The sequence below is a fragment of the Stegodyphus dumicola genome, chromosome X2 (assembly GCF_044657685.1).
Source record: "Stegodyphus dumicola isolate Sdum_Otavi_A_Nest chromosome X2, ASM4465768v1".
Taxonomy (NCBI): Eukaryota; Metazoa; Arthropoda; class Arachnida; order Araneae; family Eresidae; genus Stegodyphus; species Stegodyphus dumicola.
Genome location: NC_140781.1, coordinates 33,296,905 through 33,321,027, shown reverse-complemented (window position 1 = coordinate 33,321,027; position 24,123 = coordinate 33,296,905). Strand labels below are relative to the sequence as shown.

Genomic DNA, 24,123 nt, shown 5'->3' with positions numbered 1-24,123 from the left:
TTCGATTATATCAAAAAGAATTTCCGATATATATTTGTTAATATGTAAAGGAACTAAAGCGAAAGTATGTTTCGAAATCCGAAAACTGTTTATCAATTTCACGCTGCTCGGCGGGGGGAACGCTGCAGCGCGCAATGAATTGGAAGTTGATCTGTCAGCACTGTCCTTATCTTCAGGGCAGATGTTTTTATTTTATTTGGCTTATATTTCCTTACCAAATGTAGTATTTCATCTCGATGTGCTCCGTCTTTGATATCATTTAAAACAAGTTCCTCGTCATTATAATTCGCTTCCGATTGTGAAGAAAGTGACAGAGGTTATTGAAAATGAAAAAATTTCGATTGACAAATTAGTCGGTATTCTTAACACAGCAATTATAGTACTTGAACAGCGGAACTTTGTAACTAAACAAGAAATTATGTCTGTTTAATAGAATTAAAGAGAAAGTATTATCACATGAAACGAAGCAACTTAAACAAAACAACTTACATTGAAAGAAATGTTTAATAAAGTAAACAAATAAATATTAAGCTTTTTCTTTTGTAAATTTTGATACCCTTTAGATCATAATTGTTCTTTATTTCATAAATTACGGTTTCGTATTTTTAATTTTGTAATTTCTGCATGCCATCTTACCAGATTTAAACTGATGATCGGAAAAATCGATAATCCGGAATCGCCGAGGTCTCGAAGAGTCCGGATTGACTTTTGACTGTATCTCCTCAGTTTAGTCCTTTTTCTTTTACTTCTTGAAACTTGATATCTCTTGAACTGATTAAATTTTCTTTGTTTTCCCTTTTTACATTGAATTGTCATTGTAAGCATCCCTTCTGTTATGTTTGATTTAATTAGCAAACTGTAATTTAGTTTACAGGACCACATTTTAGCGATTTGTTTGTACTGTTGCTTTTAAGTATGCTATTTTTACATGCATTATACTACTTGTTATTATAATATATTTATTTTACTTTCATTTTAATATGAGCGTTATCATACTTTTTGTTGACACAAAAAGGATAATAGATGTTCATTTTAAACTTTTTATACTATTTTTTGTTTTAATGTACATTGCCATATCTTGCCATTTCAATTTTATTCAACGGTGTGTTTCATGTGTATAAAATTTAGGCATCACATAAACTGTAGATTGATTTTATGCTGTAAAAATTAACCTGTCAACCATCACCACCATGTTTATTTTCCTTATTTAATGTAGAATTTTAAAATTAAGAATTTTTTTATTTAATGTATTTGTTTAATTGTAAATTTTATGTTTTTCTAAATTTCTAGTCTCATTTTTGTCTTGTATGGAATTCACATTCTTTTTCTGAAAAATCGAAAGTGTGTTTCAGTATAAAATCAATTTGCTTTCTGTGCCAAGATATTTCTTTTGTTTTTGCACATTAGATTTAGCATTTTATTTAAACATTGTAACAGTAGTTTTGTAGTAATGTCTAATTTTGTATGCAGGTGCTGCAAGTCCTTCTACAAGAGCCAAAAGAAGAGCTCAGCGCAGGCTTACAAGAAATGAAAGCAGATACCATTCAGGTAGCTATATCTATTTGCATTCTTTTATGCAAGTGTCATTTTTGTATATGAAGTAGATTTATTTTTTAGTACTAAACACCCAGATTTTATCTTAATCTTAGTAATTTATCTAAATTATTTTTGATATTGCGATAATTTGCAAAAATTGCATTTTTCATTGTATTTTACCAAAAGTGATAAAGCAAGTTTTTAATTTACAGCATCATATGAACTTTAAATTTATTACATTAAAACATATTTCCTAGTAAAATATTCCTTTTTCCTGCATTACTATAGAAATTCAGAATATTTGGATAGTCATCATACATATCTAATTCTATATGGGGCGAGTTGTTCATTTTTGAATAGTTTAATTTTATTGGTTGTTTAAATAAATTTATGTATTTAGCTTTACGCAGCAGTGAGTGTATATAGTTGTTGATCAGGAAAAAAAGTGCAAATAGATTTATCATTAGGTGATGGAACTATTTTATGTGGATCTCTCCCCTTTTTAATTAATCCATTATATTTGAAACTGCATTTTATATTTCGCTCATGTTGAATATTCTAATTTTATTCTGAAGTAATATAAGATTTCTTTAAAGCTTTTGAAATGGTTTTTTTTTTCTTTTCAGTATAATACTTAATCGTTCGGTGTTGAAACCAAGATTTGCTTCCTTTAATTTAAAATTTTAGCTGTTCAAATTGTACTAACTTTGGGAAAACATACAGAAATATTTTATCAAAAGAATAAGTTATATAAAGTACTTCCACTTCATTTGTTGTATTATCTGAATATCAGAGAAATCAATTCAGAAGCAATTATTGCTTCTTATCTTCATTAATGATCTTTATGGCTGATTTTTGCAGAGGTGCGTCAAGAAGCTGTACAACAGGCTCTTGCTGCTATGCAGAGCAGGCCAAAACCGTCAGTCCCAATGCCATCTAAAAGAACCTCAGTTATGGCCACATCACCTTCTAGGGAACGCAGGGCATCAGGTGAGTTTTAAGCTATGTTGTACTTTTATTAGTTTATAAATCGGATTGAATAAAAGAGTGGAGTTTTCAGTTCAGGTTAGAAGTATTGATACATCAATAACTTCAGGAAAGATAACAAGGTGATTAGTTCAGCAATAGTTAACGGTGTTTTAAAACTATTTGAATGCTGTAAAGTTCTAAAAGTACTTAATTTTACAATTATTGCTAGCATGAAAGGTCAAACATTCTGACAAGAAATGCAGCTTCTAACTCCTTTAAGTTTTTCCTAAAAAAAAACTACATTAAAAAAAATAAGTGCTATTTATATAAAAATATTGACGACATGTTTGAGCTATTTTTACTGTGAGATGCTATGCATAATAGGAGAACAATGAATGAAGATCATCGTTACTGCCAGAGGGTTAGTGTTAAATAGACAAAAAAACCATTAAAACATTTTAATTTTCCATTATTTATCTTCGTAGTTAACTTTAAAGGGCTATGAGTGAGAACATTATTTCTTGAAAGTCATTTTATTTCTGTTTTTGCCTGCTTCATAATTTAGATTCTTCATCAGATGATGATAGTGCTCTTAATGAAGGTAGCACTCCAGAGCAAGAGCATTTGCCTCATTCTATTCATCAGGCAACAACATCTCAGTCAGACACTTCCAGCACCTCTTCCACCAGGGAAACTCCTTCTCCACAGCAGTGGTACAATGGAAGACCCAACAAAGTTGATGATTACTGGGCTCATCATGGTGGTTGCGCTAGTCCTATGACAAATCTTGCCGATGTTATGCAAAATCTCACTCCTAGTATGTTTCATTATTGTTATAAAATTTATATTTCACAAAATATATTTAAAAGAATTTTTGTAATTTAATCTGCTAGAATTGATCAGTGGTTCAGAGTTACTAAATATAGCATATGAATTTGTTAATGAATGATTAAAATAGTTAAAAAACCACAAACACTTGAAATGTTATATTTGAAAGATCTAATACATATTACCAAAAAAACTAAAATTACAGTTAAAAATAATATTAAAATATTGTTTACTTTTATTAATTTTTAATGATTTATGTAAGTATAGTTATATTAGTGCTATAACTAAATTTAAGCATTTTATAAAATAAATTCTGTACAAAGCTAAAGATTTTCACTGTTTTGAATTTAAGTCGAAATTTCCTGAATAGATATATCACTAAGGCAGTTAGTCACTGTATTAGGTCATACAGCCTTTTTTTTTTTATATATTGTTTATCTGTATTAATACCTTGTGTGCTCTTTTATGCAACATGGGAAACATGGTTTGGTCATATATTGTTAAACCTTTTTTTAAATAGAAGTCAATGTATTTTAACGAGTTTCTTCCCCTTTTGTCCATAGGTTTAAATGTGCAACCAGATGTCACTAATACTTCAGGAGAAGTAACAAGGTGGACATCTGCTGATCATGTAAATCGTTACAATCAAGCTCATATGACATCAGTTCGTATCACTCATCATTCCTCTACTGGGCTCAGTTATGATACAGGTAAAAGCTTTATCTGTAGGTAAATGTTATTTGATATTTAAACACCTGAAATTTTAAGTATTCTGTGTAACATTAAGATTTCATATATTACTTATAGGAACTGGGAAGTGGAAAGTCTCTGCCAAAATTCAACAACTTCTAAATACTTTGAAGGTCGAAATTTTTTTTTATTATTATTATTGCTACTGTACTAATGTGAATGTATAATGAAACTTTTATATTTTTATGTCTGTGTTCAAGTAATATGTGCTTGAATTCATTGGAATTCTTTTAAAATCTGTGTTATTTGAAGTAACCATTTCACTTAATATATTTTTATAAGATGCTTTTCAGGTGTACATGAATACTTTTAAGGTGTTTTGTATTTTAATGTGAGGGAGATTTTTTAGCAATAGATCTGGGTTTTCTTTCTTTTTCTTATTAGTTGTTAATTTTTTTCCCTTTTATTTCTTTTTGTACACCCAGAGGTTTATAATTTTGTTCTGATTTCAGATTTAATTAGTTTCAGTTCCTGAGAGGGTGGGATTAAATTTTAAGGCAAATCTAATAATAGAAGTGGTTTTTTATTTTAAGTAATGTGCTGCATTTTATATTTTTATGGGTGGGGTGCAGGAAAAACGTGTGTTATTTCAGAATTCAGTTTTTGAAGTTTGTATATTAAGTTCTGGAATTTTTTAAAATCAGTTCTTGCTACATCAAGCAATTTCAGAGAACATGCTGCAATTGCTGAGGCAGATACAGCATCAGGGAATCGTGCAGATTTTTTACTAATGTGCTTACAAAGTCAAAAGATTTAGCGTACCATTTAATTATCACTTGCATCAGCTATTCTTAAGTAATTGTATAAACTTTTAGATTTCATTAAGGATTTTATCTTTTTTAAAACTCAGTTGAATATTCTAAGAAGTGTGTAATTTTAGTTTGCTAAAGATTAAATTTTATTTTGTGTTATTGAACCAATTGTGATTTTAAAGTGTATTTTTCTAAATCATTAAAATCTTCATTTAAGTATATATATTTATTTTACTTGTATCAGAGACCAAAAAGAAGACCTTTACCAGAATTCTATGTAGATGATGAATCTGATTTAGAAAGTGAGTGTTCAAATTTGCAATTTTTTTTTTCAAATATTTCTTTAAAACTGATTATACAAAATTAATGCCTGTGATATGTGTATCTTCTTAGCTAAGCAGCTAGATCCTAATGCTCCAAGGCCTGAGGGAAACATAATGGTACCTATCACTGGAGAGGAGCTTTTAGTAAGTTCTTAGCTTGATAAATTGCTTTTCTTACTTTTCTGGGCTTTATTATTATTATTATTATTTCAGAAATCAGAGAATCTATCGGGTCAGTCCATAAGTTCATGTGCATTAAGAGTATGCGTGGAATTCACCATGACGCATTTATTAAACAATACAATTTTGAACCTGTTGAAACTTGTCATCGTTTGACTAACATATTATTCAGTTCATCACCAACTATCGTAAATATCGAATGCATTTTAGTACCCATAGAAGATGAATATAGATAATCAGTTCAAATGTGCTGTGCTACATTTATTTTCGTGGGGTGAATCTGCCAGGTTTGCAGTGATAAAAATTAATAGTATACATGGTGAACACACTATTAATGTAAGGACTGCCCAGAAATAGTTTAAAAATTTTTAAGTTGGAAAAAGCAGCATTGATGATGAACCCCGTTCAGAACATTTTGAACTGTTAGAACCAAATCAAATGATTAATTCAGAAGTTTACAGTGGACAACTTTGCCATCTAGACTCAGAATTTGTCAAAAAACACATACGATTGGTGAATATCAAGAAAGTGTTGTTTCATCATGATAACACTAGACTGCATACGGTTCGAACAACGCTGCAAAAAATTAGTGAATTTAATTGGGAGCTTTTGCCACATCCTGCTTACTCCCCAGGTATTGCCCCAAGTGATTTTCACTTATTTCGTACCTTACAAAATTTTTTACTGGGAAAAAAAAATTAAATTCTAAACAGGATGTATGCAATGAACTTTCAAGTTTTTTTTAAATCAAAACCAGAGTCTTTCTACAGCAATGGCATAAAAAAGCTGCCTGTACGATGGCGAAACATTTGTAGATTATGGAGGAAAATATATAATTGATTAAAATGTTGAATTGTGTTTTTTTATATTATTAAAAATTTACCAAAAAAATGCACACGAATTTATGGACTGACCCAATAGACTATAGGAAAGTCACAAATGTTGCAGTTAAAACATTCTTTATAAGCTTTTTTTTTAAATTCAATTTTGGGTATTGGATTACACATACATAAAAAATAAAAAAAATTTACATCTTAAACCTCTTTAAAATTCATTAAGGTGCTTATTATTTTTTTTAATGATGATTTCTATGGCTGACAGATGATTTCTGATAAACATACCTACATAATTTTTCACCTGAGGAAAAGAGGTAAAATCATCCACCTATATACAGTGCAAGGTGTCTGACCATTAGATAATGATAATAAATAAATGAAAGAGGGAATGAGAAATACGGTATATACACACAAGTTAACTGTATACCTGTTTCATTAAATATAATTTCATTTAATTAAAGATAGCTTTTTTGAAGTGTGATAACTTACAATATTGAATTGGACATTTAAAGTTACCAGTAATAAAAGCAATTAAAAATTCCCTTTTTGATAAATAGTGTATAACAATAATATATATATAGTAATATAATTAATGTGTAAAATTATGTGCACTAATTCTTCAAACATTGTGATCTTCAAAATCTATTCAGTTATGTAATTTATGTTTTATACAAAGGAGAGCAATGCTTAAAAGTTTTTTTTTTTTTTTTAAACCTAATGAAGATCTTATGTATGTAAAGTAAATAAAATACAAAACTCAAAGTTATTACCTTTTATTAGACTGTGCCCCCTTCCTTGAATCTAAACTGTGTCTCTTGAAAACTAATTCACATTATAAAAGCCTCCTTTCTTGCAACAGCTCTCATCCAATTGCAGATCCAAAATTGTAACAAAGAAAAAGTCTTTAAATATCACCACTGCTGACTGCACAGCCTCTTTTTCCTTCCTCTTGCTGTGCAGACACATGTGGCTCATTTTCTATGCTTCAACCATTGTCTAATTATGTGATCCATTTTATAAAAGTGTGAAGAGTGCTCATCCCACTTAAAATGATGTATGAACATGTTTCTGCTTTTCAAGATTGCCCGCAAATAAATTAAGATGTGGTTTTGCTTTCATCTGTGTTTGTTATATCATCTTGCATATGTGTGCTATCTTCAAATTCTCAATTTGTCTATATACAAGTTACTACACATATATAGTATATATGTTCTTATTGTAGGTTTGCTAAAGGGTATTTCACCACTAGCAGCAGTAACTGACAATGTTTAAAGTATTACTAACGCTGCTTTGAAATTCAGATACCATCAAATTAAACTATATTCATGAAATATTTTTAAAATATTGAAGCTTGTAGCTGCTTTAGTGTCCGAAATTACTGAAGTAGGGAGCCTTTTAAAACTAGATATTTCCAACTGATTTTCTACACGATTTATATAATTAGGATATTAGAGTGCTTTGTAATTTACTTAAATCCAATGACATTATTTTTTCATCAGTTAAAAACTGAAAATTGGAGCACATTTTTTCAGTTTTTCATATATGCATTTCATTTGTGAGATTAAAACATCTAACAGTTCATTATTAACTGCTGTGAAAGGAACAGTTTTCTGCAAAATTAATTTTCTTATAGATTGGTTCTTAAAAATTTAATTTATGAACTTTTCCTTTTTGTTTAAGTTATAAAGCACATTTATTTTTAATGCTAATTTTTAGCATTTCTCAAGAATACATCCAGAAAAGATTTTCTTGTCTACTGTTATTAAAAAAAGGTATAATTTTATTATTAAACTATATATACTGTTACTTGTTTTGATTGAGAGGCTTTATGTTTTCTGTTTCTTGCTAATTCCACATAGATAACATTCATAAAAAATTTAATATTGACTTATTTCAAGATGCTATTATTATCAAGCTAATGCAGTGATTTGTCCTTTTATGCCATATCTTTTAACAACTATTGTTCTCTTGCTATTTTTTGGTACAGTTCTTTTACATTATAAATATTAACATGCTTGAATGGAACATAGCAGTTGTCAGATATTATTTTGGTATTTACATTCTCCTTACAATATGAGCAGGTTTTAATGTCTTAAATTTCATGAATATGATAGGTTTTTCTGACTAATTTTTATTTCCAGCAATAAATAAGTTATCACATTTACTAGTCTCTTTTTCTTCACATTTCAGTCCTTCCAAAACTATATTTAAAAAAATTTTTAAGAGAGAAATATTTGTTTTTAAAAATACCTCTTTATAGCAGCTACATTAGAAATAATGGAATGAAGTAATAGTTTTTAAATCATGTTCTTTAACATCAACCTCAGTTTTATTAAAATGAGCTAAAATGATTTGTCTTCAGTAAAAAAGTCAAAATTTTAAACTTTTTTTTAAGCTGCTTTGATGCTAACAATGTATTATATTGTTTTATTATAAACAGTTGATCAACTTGAATAAAGATAACCATTTCCTACCTATTTATGTACCATTCTTAACCAAGAATGGTGAGACAGACTAGTAAACTGATTTCTTTAATGTGTTCAGTGACATGCATAAATAGCCTTAAATGAAATCTTGGTTCCAAAAATAACCTTAAACAAAATCAACAGTCCATTTCTGGTGCAAGTTAAATATGGATACAATAATACAAAACCTGGAACTGTTTATCTTGTTCAATGACAAATTGTATGCAAAGAAATTAAGGAAAATAATAGTATGTTGCATTTCATTTTTAAACATCTGTGCTTAGTCTTCTGAATGCTACTTAGAAGGGCTTTATGTGTTAGGTCCGTTATGCTGCAACAGACTATATGCATTTTCATCTGCCATCCGTATTCAGTTAGAGGACTTTGGGAAGCTTATTATTTCGAAGTAAGAGCTCTAGTTCAAATTAAAGGAAAGTATAAGAGAATTATCAAAGTCAACAGCATAGTGTTTTCTAGGCTACTTTATGCAGCAATACATTACTGTAAACTAAAGTAAGTTAACTTCAATGCATAGGCTCCAACCATCAATTAAAATGTTAAGAAACAGTATATATGTATATAATATAGTGAAACCTTAGTTAAAAAATAAACTGATGTTATTAATTCTCCTTTTAGTTCAGCTGGATAGTTTGTAACAGATAAAGGTACAAGTATGCAAGAGACCAGAGTTTAGCCATTGGGGGTACAATTACGGTGACGCTTCACTAACTGTGCAATCCGACTCTAATTTTGATGGAAAACATCTTAATCCAAGGGTATCCCAAACCTTTTCCTGTACCATCAAACCACTCGAAAGGACTTTCTACTTGCCAGTATTTTAAGTGCTTCCCTGTTGTTGCAAAGACACTATACACTTACAAGTGTTGATATCTTTTCTGAGATTCGAATCCAGGCCCATTGGTACAATAACCAGCGTGGCTAACCTCTAGACCAATCAGGACATTGGATAGTTTGTAACATGAAATTTTGTTGCTACTTCTTAATGTGTTTGTTCTAAAGATGAAAGTTAATTGTATATCTTGTTTTAAAATAACTGTCTAATTTCTTTTAGCTAATTCAGCACCCTTTTTAATTTTTCACCTGAGGCAAGTGCCCTTATCCTGGCTATGCCATATGACATGAAACTAACATTCTAAAATGTAAATGATTAATTTTATGGCATCTGTTTATGAGGTGTTAAACTTTGAATGCTTGCACATTTGTATTTAAACAATAAGAATACTTTGTACATAAAATGACTGAATAAGTGGTCCGTTCTGTGACATCTCCAGCTGAGGTAAAAGTTACATATATAAAAATATCATCTTCATGTTTAATGCCAGACCACTAAACGTTTGTCAAGTACTTGAAATTCCCTTATTGGACAAATTAAATGGAGACAGAAAACGCGTATATGCAAAGTCATGTTCCGCAAGTTCGCATTTGACAAAAGTTTACTGTGTATACCAAATTAAATGATTTTTTTATTAACAATTTTTAGATTCAATCTTAAATCTTAAAATTTTTAGGTACAATCTTTTGGTTAATATTGATACAAAGTTTTCTCTTAATTTTATGGAGGAGCAAGCTGTTACACATGCATACATGTTCAGTGAAATGTTGCAGTATTACTGTAACTTGGTGATATGCATTTTATCTTGTACAAAATAAATTTAGTGTTGCCTATTCATTTCCTTAGAGCCTGTTTGGTATACCAGTTAATCACTTTTCCTGATAAAAGTGTAAGTTTTTGCTGAAATGTTTGTTACGTAAAATGGATAGAATTTTCCTCTTCTTTCTTAATAATCATGACGTAAAAATGCATTCTATGTTTGCATAATGTAATAGAATTAATTTGTTTTAAGGCTTATATCTATAATCTGTTTTTAGCTCTCTGTAGTATTGCTATTATAGCTATCCATAGTGTTCTTTCTCTGCTTTATTATTTTGTGAAATATTTTTCTTTAATTTTAATAGTTGGAAATTTTTATCAAGAGTTACTGGTTAAGTACCAAAGCAGAGTGTTATAAAGTAGTAACTACAATTTGAGCACACTATATCATGAATAATTTTGAGGGTCTTGCAGTCTGCAAAGAATAAAAAACTAATTATTTATAACTTCTATTTTTAAGGTTCCGTCAGGTCTTCCCCTTACTTGTGAAGCAGCTATCAAAAGGTACGGATCTGGAACATTTAAAGCTCCTGCAGCAACTGTGTTAGATACTGCTGGGAAAATTAGTAATCCTTTAACTTATGGTTGGTATATAATAATTTTTTTTGTTTTTGTTTTTGTTTTTTTTGTTTTTTGTATCCATTTATTAGCAATTAAGGAATGCATTTTATTGGCTTAGTTTAGACTTGACCCATTGTTATTTGCACTCCTGTTTGTCAGCTTTTGAATACTGTATAAAATGATTTAGGTAAAGTATTAATTAAAGGAAGCTTACATATATGTATTTTGTATGGATCTTTATTTTCATGTGTATTTCATAACTGCCTGCACCTTGATTATTTTGCATCTGTGATTTAATGAGAAACCCATTATTGTGGTTATTCACACTCTTTATTGTGATAAGAAAAATGAAGGGCAGGCAAACAGATAAGCTAACAAGGTTAACAGATCCCTTTCAAAATTAATACTAGATGTACAGTTTTGCACATTGATGTGAAGGATCTGAAACATTGTACACAGTCACATCTTTTGAGGGACCAGAAACTGAAATGGTATATGTTATCAGAATGTACTGAATAACTAATAGCTAGACCAATCTATTTGGGCCAAATCTTTGTGCTTGTTGATGATCTGTGAATCAAATTTTCTGCATGCAGCTTTGGAATACTTTCTAAACCCATTGAAAACGTGCACTCCAAATACTTCTTATTTTATGTAGCTACTTCAGTTTTTCCAAGAACTCATTTCCTTTTGATTTTTGCATGAATATCCAAGTAATAAGTGCTAATCCTATTATGTTTCTTCTGTAAGTGAGCAGGATATAAAGGAGGTAATAAAACTACTCTTAACTGGCATTTTTAATGAGCAATGAAATTAGCGTGCACAGACCCATCCCCAGATTAAAATGCCATAAAGAATTGAGAGGTGATATTATGTGCTGTTAAAATCTTCTTTAAGTGTGTCTAGAATTGAGGGAGGCTATATGATCAAAGAAGTAATCACCATCGACTCAGTAATTGCAACTTTTATGAAAATGCTTATAAGATTTTCTGTCATTATGCAGAATTGGGCCCACCAGCGGCCGAGCGGTAAAGTCGCTGAACACTGGTAGTTCGGTCCGAGGTTCGAATCCCGCAAACGGGCTGGCTGCATGGGCGTTTTCGTGGTTTTCCCCATGTGTAACGTGTATACGAGCCAGTTTCCCTTAGAAAGTCCTCCACGAAAGGCATCCCTCCCCTTAGGCAGATAGCCCTTGTGTGCTTTGCCATAATTAAATACACCAACACCATTATGCAGAATTTGAAAAGAAATAAGTGATAGAAGTTGGGGAAATTTGTGCTGTTCTGAACTGAAGTTAAATGGATTATGTTTATAGTTTTATGTGCAATATGTATTCCTGTGAGCATAAATTATACATAAGTTTAACATACGTGATATTATTACAAAAGCAGTATCATTGTTATTTAAACTGAATCTTCAAATGACTAAATATTGTATATAGACGTTTGCATAAAGTTCTAAAAAATTATGTAATTCTTTGGTTCGACTAAATTTTATGAATTTTATATCGTCCGTAATTCGAAAAGCTAAGAAAATTGGGGAAAAAGAATAAATACAAACACGCACACATACACAAAAAGAATCTTGAACACTAATGGAAAATAGTGAGTAAAAATATTTCATATATTAAGGGCACATTGCCTTTATGGTAGTTATGCTCTTATTTATTTTAACATTTTCTGTAAATGTAGTGAGTTCATCTTGTGTGATTTTTATCATGGTATCTTAAGGGATTTTTAAATTCTGTCTTGTAATAACAGTCTGTGCAGTTTAGTAAAGTTTCAGGAAAAAGGCAGTGATTATAAAGTAGAAGGAAATATAATCAGTACTGCTCTACACTGTCCTTTTTTGTTTTTATTGCGAAACAATTTCGATTTTTTTTCCTACTTTGAATAATTTTTATAATAATTATAAAAACTTAACCTACACATATGTCCCTGAAGAGGTTAATATATGCATTTTGGTTTTATTTAACTCTTAGTGTAATGCTAAAAGTTCATTGTGTCATTATGTGAACTATTGGACTGTTTTCTGAGTTATTTGGTAAAATTGGACTTGCATTGTGAGTTACTTGCATTACATTAAAAAAGTACATGTTAAGATAATTTAATTTTTAAATAAATATTTGGTTTTTGAATATGATACAATTTATATTATTTTTTCTCCCTCAAAATGTAGGTAAATTATTAAGTCGCTCCCAAAAAATTGGATATAGCCTTTTAAATAAAATTGGTCAAAAAGGTGAAACTGGTATAAAACCTGGTGATCGAGTAAGTTGGGCTTCTTTTCTGAGTTTTAAAAATACATTTATTTCCATTCATTAATTTTATTGTAAAAAAGTATTTGAAACTAAACTAATAAATTTTTCTGACTTTTTTTTTTTTTTTTTTTTTTTTTTTTTTTATGTAGGTGGCATTGGTATACCCTAACAGCGACCCACTGTCATTTATGTGTGCATTTTATGGGTGTGTCACTGCTGGAGTAGTACCTGTTCCTATTGAAGTACCTCTTACTAGGAGGGTGTGTTATCATTTTTATACTTTTCTGCATATAATGTATAAAAAATATTCATTTAAATTTTGATTTAAGCCTGAAATGAGCTCTATTTATCCAAACATGTATTTCTAGGAGTATTTTTACCTAATATGTATCCATGAATGTTTTTCCCATCAGTGGGATAGCTTACTTTGAAGTTTAATTTAATAATTATGCTAAATTGAATTTAATTAAGCAATTATGTAAACTGAATGCGAAAAGCTGATAGAAACGGCAAAACTTTATTTTGAGAAATGTATTGTATAATGCGAGCTGCATTCTTTTTTCATATTATTGTTCAAATTTAAGTATAGTGTTACTTATGTGTTTCATAAGTAATACTGTACCTAAATTTGGAAAATAATATCAAAAGATTATTGAAAATTAGTTTTTTTTTTTTTTTTAAACTACTAAATAATCTACAATGAAAGTATTTTTAGTGTCTTTGCATTAACTTCCATGATGTGATGTGGTGAACGTAAGTCTATTTTCAGATGCTAATAAGATTATGATATTTATTATTATGTACCCTGTGCAAAAAAAAAAAAAAAAAAAAAAAAAGGGCTCGGACAGTTCTATATCTCCTGTTCTACTGGGCTGATTGATGAAAATATACTTGCAATTTTCATGTCTCAAAAGTGTGATGTAGGATATATATTAGATATATATATATGTAGCATCATTCTAATATGGGTATTTTGACACAAAATCGGACTTTTTCTGAAATGACATGCCAATTTTTTTCTATATTTCGATTGTATGACTCAAATTATTCCAAACTGCCAAGTTTTGTAAAAATTGCAGGAGTAGTTTTTAAAAAATTAGCTCTCAAATTTAAGCTCCTCAGTGTTAATTGCATTTGATATATATTTATTGAACCTACTTGATTCTTTCTTCCAGAATTCGAAATTTAGGTTCATTCCAAATTAAATTCATCCATTTTTTATGATTTATTTTAAAAATTTATATTTCTAAATAATTTTTTTGAAAAAAACTTTTAGAATTATAACCTATACAATTTGTACCATCATCTTAAAGTAGATGTATTTCTAAGTACACCTGCAAAAAATTGGAGTTTTTTATTCAAAATTTCCTAGTATATATGTGAATTTACATATTGGCATGTTTTGAAATTTGGCATATTTGTTATAAGCAAAAATAATGTTAAATGTGGTTTATGCACTTTGTTAAAATTATTTGAAATAATGAACAATGACTTTTTTCCGCTCATTTACAATTCTAAAAAGGAAAGGAAAATAGGTTGCTATAAAATAAGAAGTTCGCCAAGTGAATTATTATTCTTGGCACAGACCGAAAAAAAAATGCGCAAAGTTAAATTTTTTAATCTCTCCGTAAATTTCACACCAAAATTTGGAAAATTTCATATTTAGGCATAATTTGAGACATAGAATCGAAATATGAAAAAAAATTTTGGCACATCATTTCAGAAAACGTCCGATTTTATGCCGAAATACTTATATTAGAGCAGTGCTATATATAAATCTAATATATAATCAAAACAGAAATTGAAAAGCTAACAAGTAATGAGACGTAAGACCTATTTGGTCTTAAAATTTTTTGCGCAAAATGCTGCAAAAATATGAAATAATAGGTAAAAAAATTGCAGCAAGCTTGCTAAAAAGTTACCAGGAGCTGTAGCTCCACGAAATAGTTCAATGGAGTATTACTAAAATATTAACATAGAAGAAATTTTTTAAAAAAATATATTAACATGGAAAAAAAAAGAAAAACTGCTTACATGCGAAATAAAACTGTTTAAAATAAATGTTGGAAAACATGTGAATGCACGAAAAAACTAATCTGACCGTTGTGACATGTAAAAAGTTAATACATATAAAAATAGATCGACGGAACAAGTTAAAACAAAATAAAATTAAAAAATGAAAACATAAATTGCAAAAATTATAATTAAAACATAAATTGCAAAATTACAAAAAATACTATAATTACAAAGCGGAAAATGGTCAATTAGTCCAATCGGAACATCAACCAGGCTTTTCAAGGGAAAAATGGTTGAATGTTGAACTAGGCCAAATATCATTACGCGTTTCGCCGAAACAGACCATTGAAGCTCTTGTTTGATGAAAAAAATTTGTTAAATAAAAATGAATTGTCCGAAAAAATCTTTTTGGAGCTTCAATTCTCTGTTCCTCAATTTGAATTTCGTCAAACGGCCCAGTAAAATGGAAGATATAAAACTGTCCCATTTTGTTTTCTTTTTTGCACAGTGTACATTCCAGGATTTATAATTTTCTTGTAATTTCTAAGAAAACTATCCTAATAGTATGTTTCTGTGTGTAAAATCACTTTTGTGTGAATATTGCATTTTTTCTCTACGTTCTCAATCTGCATTTCAGCCATGTTTTTCATGCGAAGCATTTGCACTACTGTATAAATATATCCACTTTTAAGATAGCAATTAACCTATAAAATTTTTACCATCATCTTAAAGTAGATGTATTTCTAAGTACACCTGCAAAAAATTGGTGTTTTTTATTCAAAATTTCCTAGTATATACGTGAATTTACATATTGGCACATTTTGAAATTTGGCATATTTGTTATAAGCAATAATAATGCCAAATGTGGTTTATGCACTTTGTTAAAATTATTTGAAATAATGAACAATGACTTTTTTCCGCTCATTTACAATTCTAAAAAGGAAAGGAAAATAGGTTGCTATAAAATAAGAAGTTCGCCAAGTGAATTATTCTTGGCACAGACCGAAAAAAAAATGCACGAAGTTAAATTTTTTAATCTCTCCTTAAATTTCACGTGAAAATTTAGAAAATTTCATATTTAGGCATAATTTGAAACATAGAATCGAAATATGAAAAAAAATTTTGGCATGTAATTTCAGAAAAAGTCCGATTTTATGCCAAAATATTATATTAGAGCAGTGCTATATATAAATCTAATATATATCGTAAGTGGCGCTTTCAAGACATGAAAAACACAATTTGAATTTTGTCAATCGGCCCAGTAAACCGGAAGATGTAAAACTGTCCCATTTTTTTTTTTTTTTTTTCATTTTTTTCTTATTTGCACAGTGTACATTCCAGGATTTATAATTTTCTTGTAATTTCGAAGAAAACTATCCTAATATTATGTTTCTATTTGTGAAATAACTTTTCTGTGAATTTTGCATTTTTTCTCTAGGTTCTAAATCTGCATTTTAGGTATGTTTTTCATGCGAAGCATTTGCACTACTGTATAAATATATCCACTTTAAGATAGCAAAAACAACTTTTTCTTCTTAAATCCGAATTCTTTCTTTGTGCGTTGACAAGTTTGGCAATTGAATCAATGTTAAAAGCTTGTTTAGATTAGATTTGGTGGTTTTACAAATATTCTTGATTATTTTTAAGAAATATAATTTTATCCTGATAAACTATAAAACAATTAAATCTACTTAAAATGCATAATTTTGGAAAAAATTAACCAAAAATAAAACTTTTCCAGTTCTCATGTTTTATAGTGTCCTTAACTTTCATGTTTAGCAGTTTTTGATTTACTATATGTAAAAGCAGTTATATGTAAACAAAATAATAAATATAGTTCTGAATTCCGTCTTAGCAAGGGAAGGAGAAGCAGTTGTTATAAATATGTTAAATTTTAGTTCATTGGATTTTCTTTCTCTAATAGTTGAGTTTATCTCATTTCATTACACATCAATTTCTGTCAGTTATTCTGTGAAATTCGCTAAGCCTTCTTTTTATTTTATCTTTTGTTCTTTACTATGATTAAGCTAGCAACTGTGATATTATGATATTATAGTGTATAAACTGCCTTTTTAATTTTTTTAAATTAACTTTCTTGTATATTTTTATAATAGGATGCTGGGTCTCAGCAGATAGGTTTCTTACTAGGAAGTTGTGGTGTAAGTTATGCTCTAACTTCTGAAGCATGCTACAAGGGGCTTCCTAAAACTGCCACTGGTGATATTCATACTTTTAGAGGTAAATATTAAAAATGTTGTACAATTAACATTTCATGCTATATTGTTAAGTGCATATCACTATTTGTACATCTTGTATTTTATCATATATTTACATTTCAGGGTGTAATATATTGTATAACTCTTGTCAGTATATGCATATCGTTATTAGAATTCCTTGTCATCAACCCTTCTTGTTTTACGGTGGTTTCGCTGGAGGAGATACTCTGGTTATCTCAAGTTCAGCTGTTCGTGCCACCAGCTGATTTTGCAATAGCTGTGCATGCCATCAGCTGACAACACATTGTCTTTACCAATCTGTGTATAAAGTTTGGGATTTGTGTAGTGGCTTCTGTATTTTTATAAGCTGTGTTAAAAAAGTTGATTGTTTTAGCAACATGGAGTTATAACTTGTGAGGATCAGCACCAAGCCATACCTAAAATACATACTAATTAATGAAAGAAATCTGAAAAGGATTTTTGCTTTTTTGAAGTGAAATGCAGAAGTATGGTTCAGCATTTGCATTGTCTAGTGATTGCAGAAAAGTCGGAGCAATTATGATAGTGTATCAGATAGAGTATAAGGTAGATTTTGTTAAGTATTTTCATTGCCTGTGAAAAACTATCTAGGAAGACATAGCCAGTCATAGCAGCCAAGCATGTTATTTTCTGTCAAGCACTTACATCTGTCAGAGTGTAATCAATTTCAACTTTTAGCATTAGGCAAGGCAGACATAAAAGTTGTAGATCAGATGGATACAAATAACAGTAAAGTAATAATAATCTCTATTTCTTCTTCTCTACACAATAGGCACTGTATCTTTCATTACCTTAGCTCCAACAGCTCGGTGCACTCTCGTCAGTGCCACCACATTTATAATTTGTGCTCATAGTCATTGTAGAAGCTGAATATATCTTACATATTTTTTCTATAGTTATCATGCTATTTCTTTTACTTCTTCCTTGTTCTTCTTTTAGGTTTTGAATAATCTAATAGAAATTTTATACTTTGATGGTTTTTATTTATTTTAAATCTCAGAACAAAGCTCCTTTTATATAAATCAGTGATAATTACGTTTTCACTTTATGCCATTTATCTGAGCAGTTTCCAAATCCATTGTATTTAAGATTTTCTCTTGCATGCAAGGTGAACAGTGTTGACAACTGGGGGGGGGGGGGCATTTCATTAGTTTATGGAAGATGGAGACCTGTAAGCTACCTTGAAATTCAGAATCAATTTCAGCACAAATTCCTTAAGTCAGGTATCAGGTTATTAGGCAACGAAGTTTTAAGAACATGGTGTGTGTTGAATGAGCAACATTTAGGGCATGGTCAGCATCTGTGCAGACTGTTAAATGAGACAAGAAGCATTTAAGTGAAACTATGAATCATCTGTAAGCAGGTTGAATAGGGAGCTTAATGTTTGAATGTTAACTTTTTGGAGAACTTGGTGCTGTTTCCTTTAGAAAGGTGTCTACCACATTCAGGTATTTTATCCTCTATTCTGAGGAATTTAGCTTTGTTTAAAAATAACCTTATAGCTGTTGAAAATGAACACCTCATGGATTATATATGTATTGCCAGTGGGATAGTTTTCCATTTGTGGAATGATTTATTACTGCAGGAGCAGAATTTAGGCATAAATGTATGCTTAAGAGTTTTTTAGTTTGAGGTTGTTTCTGGCTTTCGTAAATAAAACTGCAATTTTTGGGAGGTAAATATTTGAATTTCAAAAATTGTTGCTGAGAGAATACCTATCTTCTGTATAGTCAAATACATGTAGGATTAGGAGTATGCACTTTTGGAATGAAATATTAGGTTTGTAAGTTGCTGACTTCTTTTTAGAATTCTAGAATTTTTTAGATGTAGCTAAATATCTACCAGAGCTAGCTGTAGCTAAATATCTTACTGAGTTACAGTTAAAATTATATTGCTCATAATTTTTATTCAAAAATATTTTCTAATCTGCTAAAAGACTGCTGTCTATATCAAATTGGAGTAAAAACATGGCAATGCAACATTTAAAATTATGAAAGAAAAAAAGCAATCTTAATTTGACATAGATTTGGAATAAAATTCTATCAATTTCAAGCATGATCTGACATGGGTTCCTTTTCTTGAAGATGGGGGAAAAACTTGTTCTGAAGCAGTTAAACGTAAAACACTTATTAACTTTGAGTGTTGTGAATCATAAGAATTACTTTGCAATTTTAGAATGGATTTACATCAAATTACTTAGTTTTCTAATATAATATTTTTCCTCCTTAGGATGGCCAAAATTAAATTGGGTTGTCACTGAGCACTTGAGTAAGCCTCCTAAAGACTGGATGCCTCCCTCAAGATTAACAGAAGAAACACCTGCATATATTGAGGTAATGACAGCATTCAAAATTCAGCCTCCATTTTTATAGCATCTGTCTTATTTTTGAGGCAAAAAAAGTATAAGGGCTGATTTAAAGTACTTTTAATTGAGTTTAATGAGGACTTTTTTAGTTTATATTAGGCATGGCTAAACGGCGACCCTCTGACACTTTAACTGTGGCTCGTGACTTTGTGGCTCTTTGGCCCTTTAATTGTGACTAGAAATTGTGCAGTGACACATTTCTTTATTTATTAGTAATTTGCTTTCTTGAATTTATTATGTACGTAACAATTTAATCGGTTTCAAGCTATCTGCCTTATCGTTAGAATAACAAACAAACCTACATATAGTTCTATTTCTGCCAATTACTATCACAATCATGTTACTTTTAGAACAGGTGATGGCCATCGGGATAGCACAAAATATATAGTATGAGGGCAATTTATAAGTAATGCTCTCTAATTTTTTCCCCTTTTATGTTAATTTTGTTTAAAATAACCAGTGCTTACATTCTTTCTGTGTAAATTCCTTGCTTCACAACGAAATTCATGATCCATTGTCTTGAAAGATATGCTATTCTTCATGGAACAGGAGTTTTACTCGGTCTTTTAATAGCTAAGGTAAGTACTAAAAAAACATATTTCATGGAGGAAAATCACTGTCCATGGAGGAGCTCTTGCGTCCTTTGAAGTTAATTCCCCAGCCTTTAAGCATGTTAGGTAATTTTTGTCCAGTTTTCTTCACATATTTTGCAACTGCTCGTACTAAAATGCTGCAGTTACACTTTTTGCACCTGAAACACATTTTCCCCATTTCCCATTTTTTTGCACTAATGCTTTGATAGTCCTAGGTAAAGATCATCATTTATGTAACTAAAGGTTGTGGATATTGAAAGTTTTGGGGTCACGAAGAGAATGTACATTGGATTGACAACAATTTCAATTCTGGCCAAAATTTTTAGTTCAGGTTTTTCTCAGTTACTGGTATTCCTGAGAGAAAGCTTTCATCTTTATCATTAGTCCTTCGTTTCAATAATGTTGCATCAAGCAGTGAAGGGTACAAATTTCTTTTTTCTAATATACAACTTCTGTCAAAATGATAAATTCTGTCAAATTCTGTCAAAAAAAATGATAAGGAAATTTCTTTAGCTCGATTTTTCGTTGCATGTTACTTGACGAACTTTTTCTTTTTAGCCCTTCACAAATATCACATTAGGTTAGAGCTGATATTATGTTCTTTGCCACTAGGTGCTCCTAAAACTTTTCTCCTCTTTATTGTGTTATCCAGTACACTGAACCGGTTGTCCCAGTTCTGTTGCCTGCACTACAAATCTTTAACTAGTTGATATTTTTTTATCTTAATTTTCAATCATCTTGTATGTCTGAGATATTCTTCATGAAAGCTTAGTAGCCCAAAGGAATGTTGTACTACTATTCATTCCATGATCACTTAAAATTTCACATAATGTACTGTGAAGCTGTGCTGGATTTTAGCCCCATAAATGTTTCATTTTGAACTATGATCTTTCACTTTATAAAGTAACTCCATACGCATACTGACTCCACTTCAAAGAATTATCACTTTAAACTGCCGTTTCTAAAGAACTCAACTAGACTTTAGCCTCAAATGACACAAATATATGCAACTTCTCCTGCATTTAAGAGATTAATATAGAACTTCCTGTAAGGAATATAGAGTGCATTTATTTAAAGTAAATAGATGTCATTAAATCTTTCATTAGGTCTCTTTATTCTTCAACTAATATGTAGCACTCGCGAACTACTAGATACTTAATTGCACTCAATATCCTTCTCATTGTTTAGGTCTGCATTTATTATTGCGATACAAACAAGATTTAGCATTGATAAACTTTAACATAGGCAGATACTTGAATCTTGGCACTCACTTATGAGACATAATTTTGCAATCATCAGGTAATTTAAGATGAACATTGGGGGTGGGAACCACAAAGAAACATATTTACGGCCCTTATAATAAATTTATTTTACAGATGAAAGTATGAAACAAGGTTATAAACTCTCTTTCATTGGAAAACTCATTAAAGGAATTCAAAATCCATTTTTCTCATGCCATTAAAAATCGCAGCATCAGTGAAAAAGTTCATCGTGTGATTCATTGTCATTACTAATACAAAAACTCTATTAGTAATCATTGTTTAGGATATTTTCGAATCAAATTTGCTTGAAAACGACCTCACCGTTTCAGTATCGAAAAGCAGATGAAACGGTTGAAAGGCAGGTGTAGCTTGTGCGAGAAAAAAGCATAAACGTCCTGACATTTGTCCGGGCCAGCAAATAAACAGAAGTCAATAATGGAATGGTGGAAAACATTTGTGTCATTTACAGCCTTCAGCCTCAGTAAGTCCATGAATCCTACCAACAGACAAGTAAGAAAATTTATGGTGTGTTTTGCACAGGCTTCTACAGTTTGTCTTACAAAGTACAGAGTTCTAAAAATTGCCGAAAAGTTAAATGGATGAAATTTAGCATAGTTGATTCATAGAGAGACTAGCATTCTGTGATGAAGCTGCGTTTCATTTACACAGCAAAGGAAACAGGCATAATTTCATATTTGATTCACAGAAAATCTGCTAGAGAAGATATATGTAATTTTTTTAGGATAAACGTTTTCTGCGCCTTAACAAAACATGACTATTTTTTCTTCATTCGACCTTGTAATTTATTTCTTGGGAATATTTAATAGAGAAGATATTCTCATGCCCACTTGTCAATAGGTAAAAATTTACACTATAAAAAAGGTTAAAAACATTTCTCCTAGAAATTTACTCATGGTTTCTTTTGATGTAAAATCATTATTCATCAATGTTCCAGTGGAGGGTGTATTAAGATGTCTAGAAACCAGACTTCGCGAATTTCATTTCTCTTGCATCGAAATTGATGAGCTAATTTCTCTCACTCTGTTTGAAACAAACACATTTTGTTTTCCAAAATAAATATTACAAGCAAACTGGGGGATTAGCCATGGGAAGCCCTCTGAGTCCCATCCTGGCTGACATCTACATGCATTATTATGAATCAAAATTGCTTAAATTTTTAAACTTCCGGTATGGTTCCGCTACATAGACGATACGTTTACCCTGTTTGAAGGTAATAAAGATGATTTAAATAAAGTTCTTTCAACAGTGAATTCTATTGATCCTGCTATTCAGTTCATTTTTGAACTTGAGACTTGCAATTCTCTTCTGTTTCTTGACATTCTGGTCACGCGTAACATCCAACTTCAGCACTACGGTTTACCGCAAACCTTTATCGGTTTGCCTTCCACCACACTTTAAATCATGTCATCAGACTAAACAAAAGTTAGCCTCATTTTATTCCTATGTTTTCCGTGCTCCTCAAGTTTGCTCCTCCAAACTATCCCTTGGTGAAGAACTAAATTATTTAAAAGCAATAGCTATTGACAGGGGCTTTTCACCCAACATTGTTAATCAAGCAGTTAAACAATTCTCAACACTCTAAAAGGCACACTCTTGTTTTAAGAGATTATAAAAATTCTGTTGTTATTCCCTTCTTTCCATCAACTAGCTATGAAGTTGCCATATTTTGCAGAAATTTAACTTTTGGGTGGTTTATTCTTAAATCAATAAAATTCCAGTTCCATAATCAAGGACCCCATTCCAGATATGAATTCTTTGGGTATTTATAGGATTCCTTGCCAGTGTGGTTTAATTTACATTGGCCAAACTAAGAGAGCCTTAAAATTTCACGTCAAAGAACATGAGGCATATGTTAGAAAAAAGGAAACACAGAAGTCTTCTGTTGCCCGTGGCTTAATTTACATTGGCCAAACTAAGAGAGCCTTAAAATTTCACGTCAAGGAACATGAGGCATATGTTAGAAGAAAGGAAACACAGAAGTCTTCTGTTGCCCAACATTGTTGGTCCGAAAATCACACTTTCAATTTTTCTGCTGCCAAAATTATTCAAAAAACATCTTCCATTGGCGAACTAGATTTTCTAAAAGCATTTCACATTCAAAAAAATCTTTCTGTTCTAGTTAATGATCCTAATTCCAATCCATCTTTGCTTCTGCCTTTAAAGTAATTATGTTTTAGTCCTGGTTTTCATGAACAGATGGTGCCACTAGCTTATTTTCTGTCGAGGCTTTCTTTTCTTACCTGATCATTATATCCTAACTCATTCATTTGCGTTTTTGCAGCTGAGGATGGTGGTTCGGTAAAACCATCGAATCTAGTCCTGTGAAAATTTGAAAATATAACGCTGATTTTTGTTGTTTGACTTCTGAATTAGTATTTGTTTGGCATGTTATTGTGTCTTAATTTCTGTAGAGTTCGACTGGTATACAGATGGAATATATGGCCGAGATTTATATCTTGACATGAGGTGCTAGATTTAT

The 24,123-nt window shown here is 30.5% G+C and overlaps 1 protein-coding gene across 4 annotated transcripts in view; it reads left to right on the top strand.

Annotated features, from left to right (window-relative positions):
* Window positions 1-24,123, top strand: part of DIP2 (disco-interacting protein 2) — a 252,891-nt gene that overhangs the window by 157,903 nt on the left and 70,865 nt on the right. For all 4 annotated transcript variants that reach the window (XM_035357833.2, XM_035357830.2, XM_035357831.2 and 1 more), the window contains exons 3-14: window positions 1,471-1,548; window positions 2,398-2,526; window positions 3,071-3,322; window positions 3,897-4,043; window positions 4,141-4,196; window positions 5,080-5,137; window positions 5,229-5,302; window positions 10,772-10,895; window positions 13,051-13,142; window positions 13,282-13,392; window positions 17,263-17,386; window positions 19,633-19,736. In XM_035357833.2, the coding sequence (XP_035213724.1) occupies window positions 1,471-1,548; window positions 2,398-2,526; window positions 3,071-3,322; window positions 3,897-4,043; window positions 4,141-4,196; window positions 5,080-5,137; window positions 5,229-5,302; window positions 10,772-10,895; window positions 13,051-13,142; window positions 13,282-13,392; window positions 17,263-17,386; window positions 19,633-19,736 (1,349 nt within the window). The remainder of the gene's footprint in view (window positions 1-1,470; window positions 1,549-2,397; window positions 2,527-3,070; window positions 3,323-3,896; window positions 4,044-4,140; window positions 4,197-5,079; window positions 5,138-5,228; window positions 5,303-10,771; window positions 10,896-13,050; window positions 13,143-13,281; window positions 13,393-17,262; window positions 17,387-19,632; window positions 19,737-24,123) is intronic.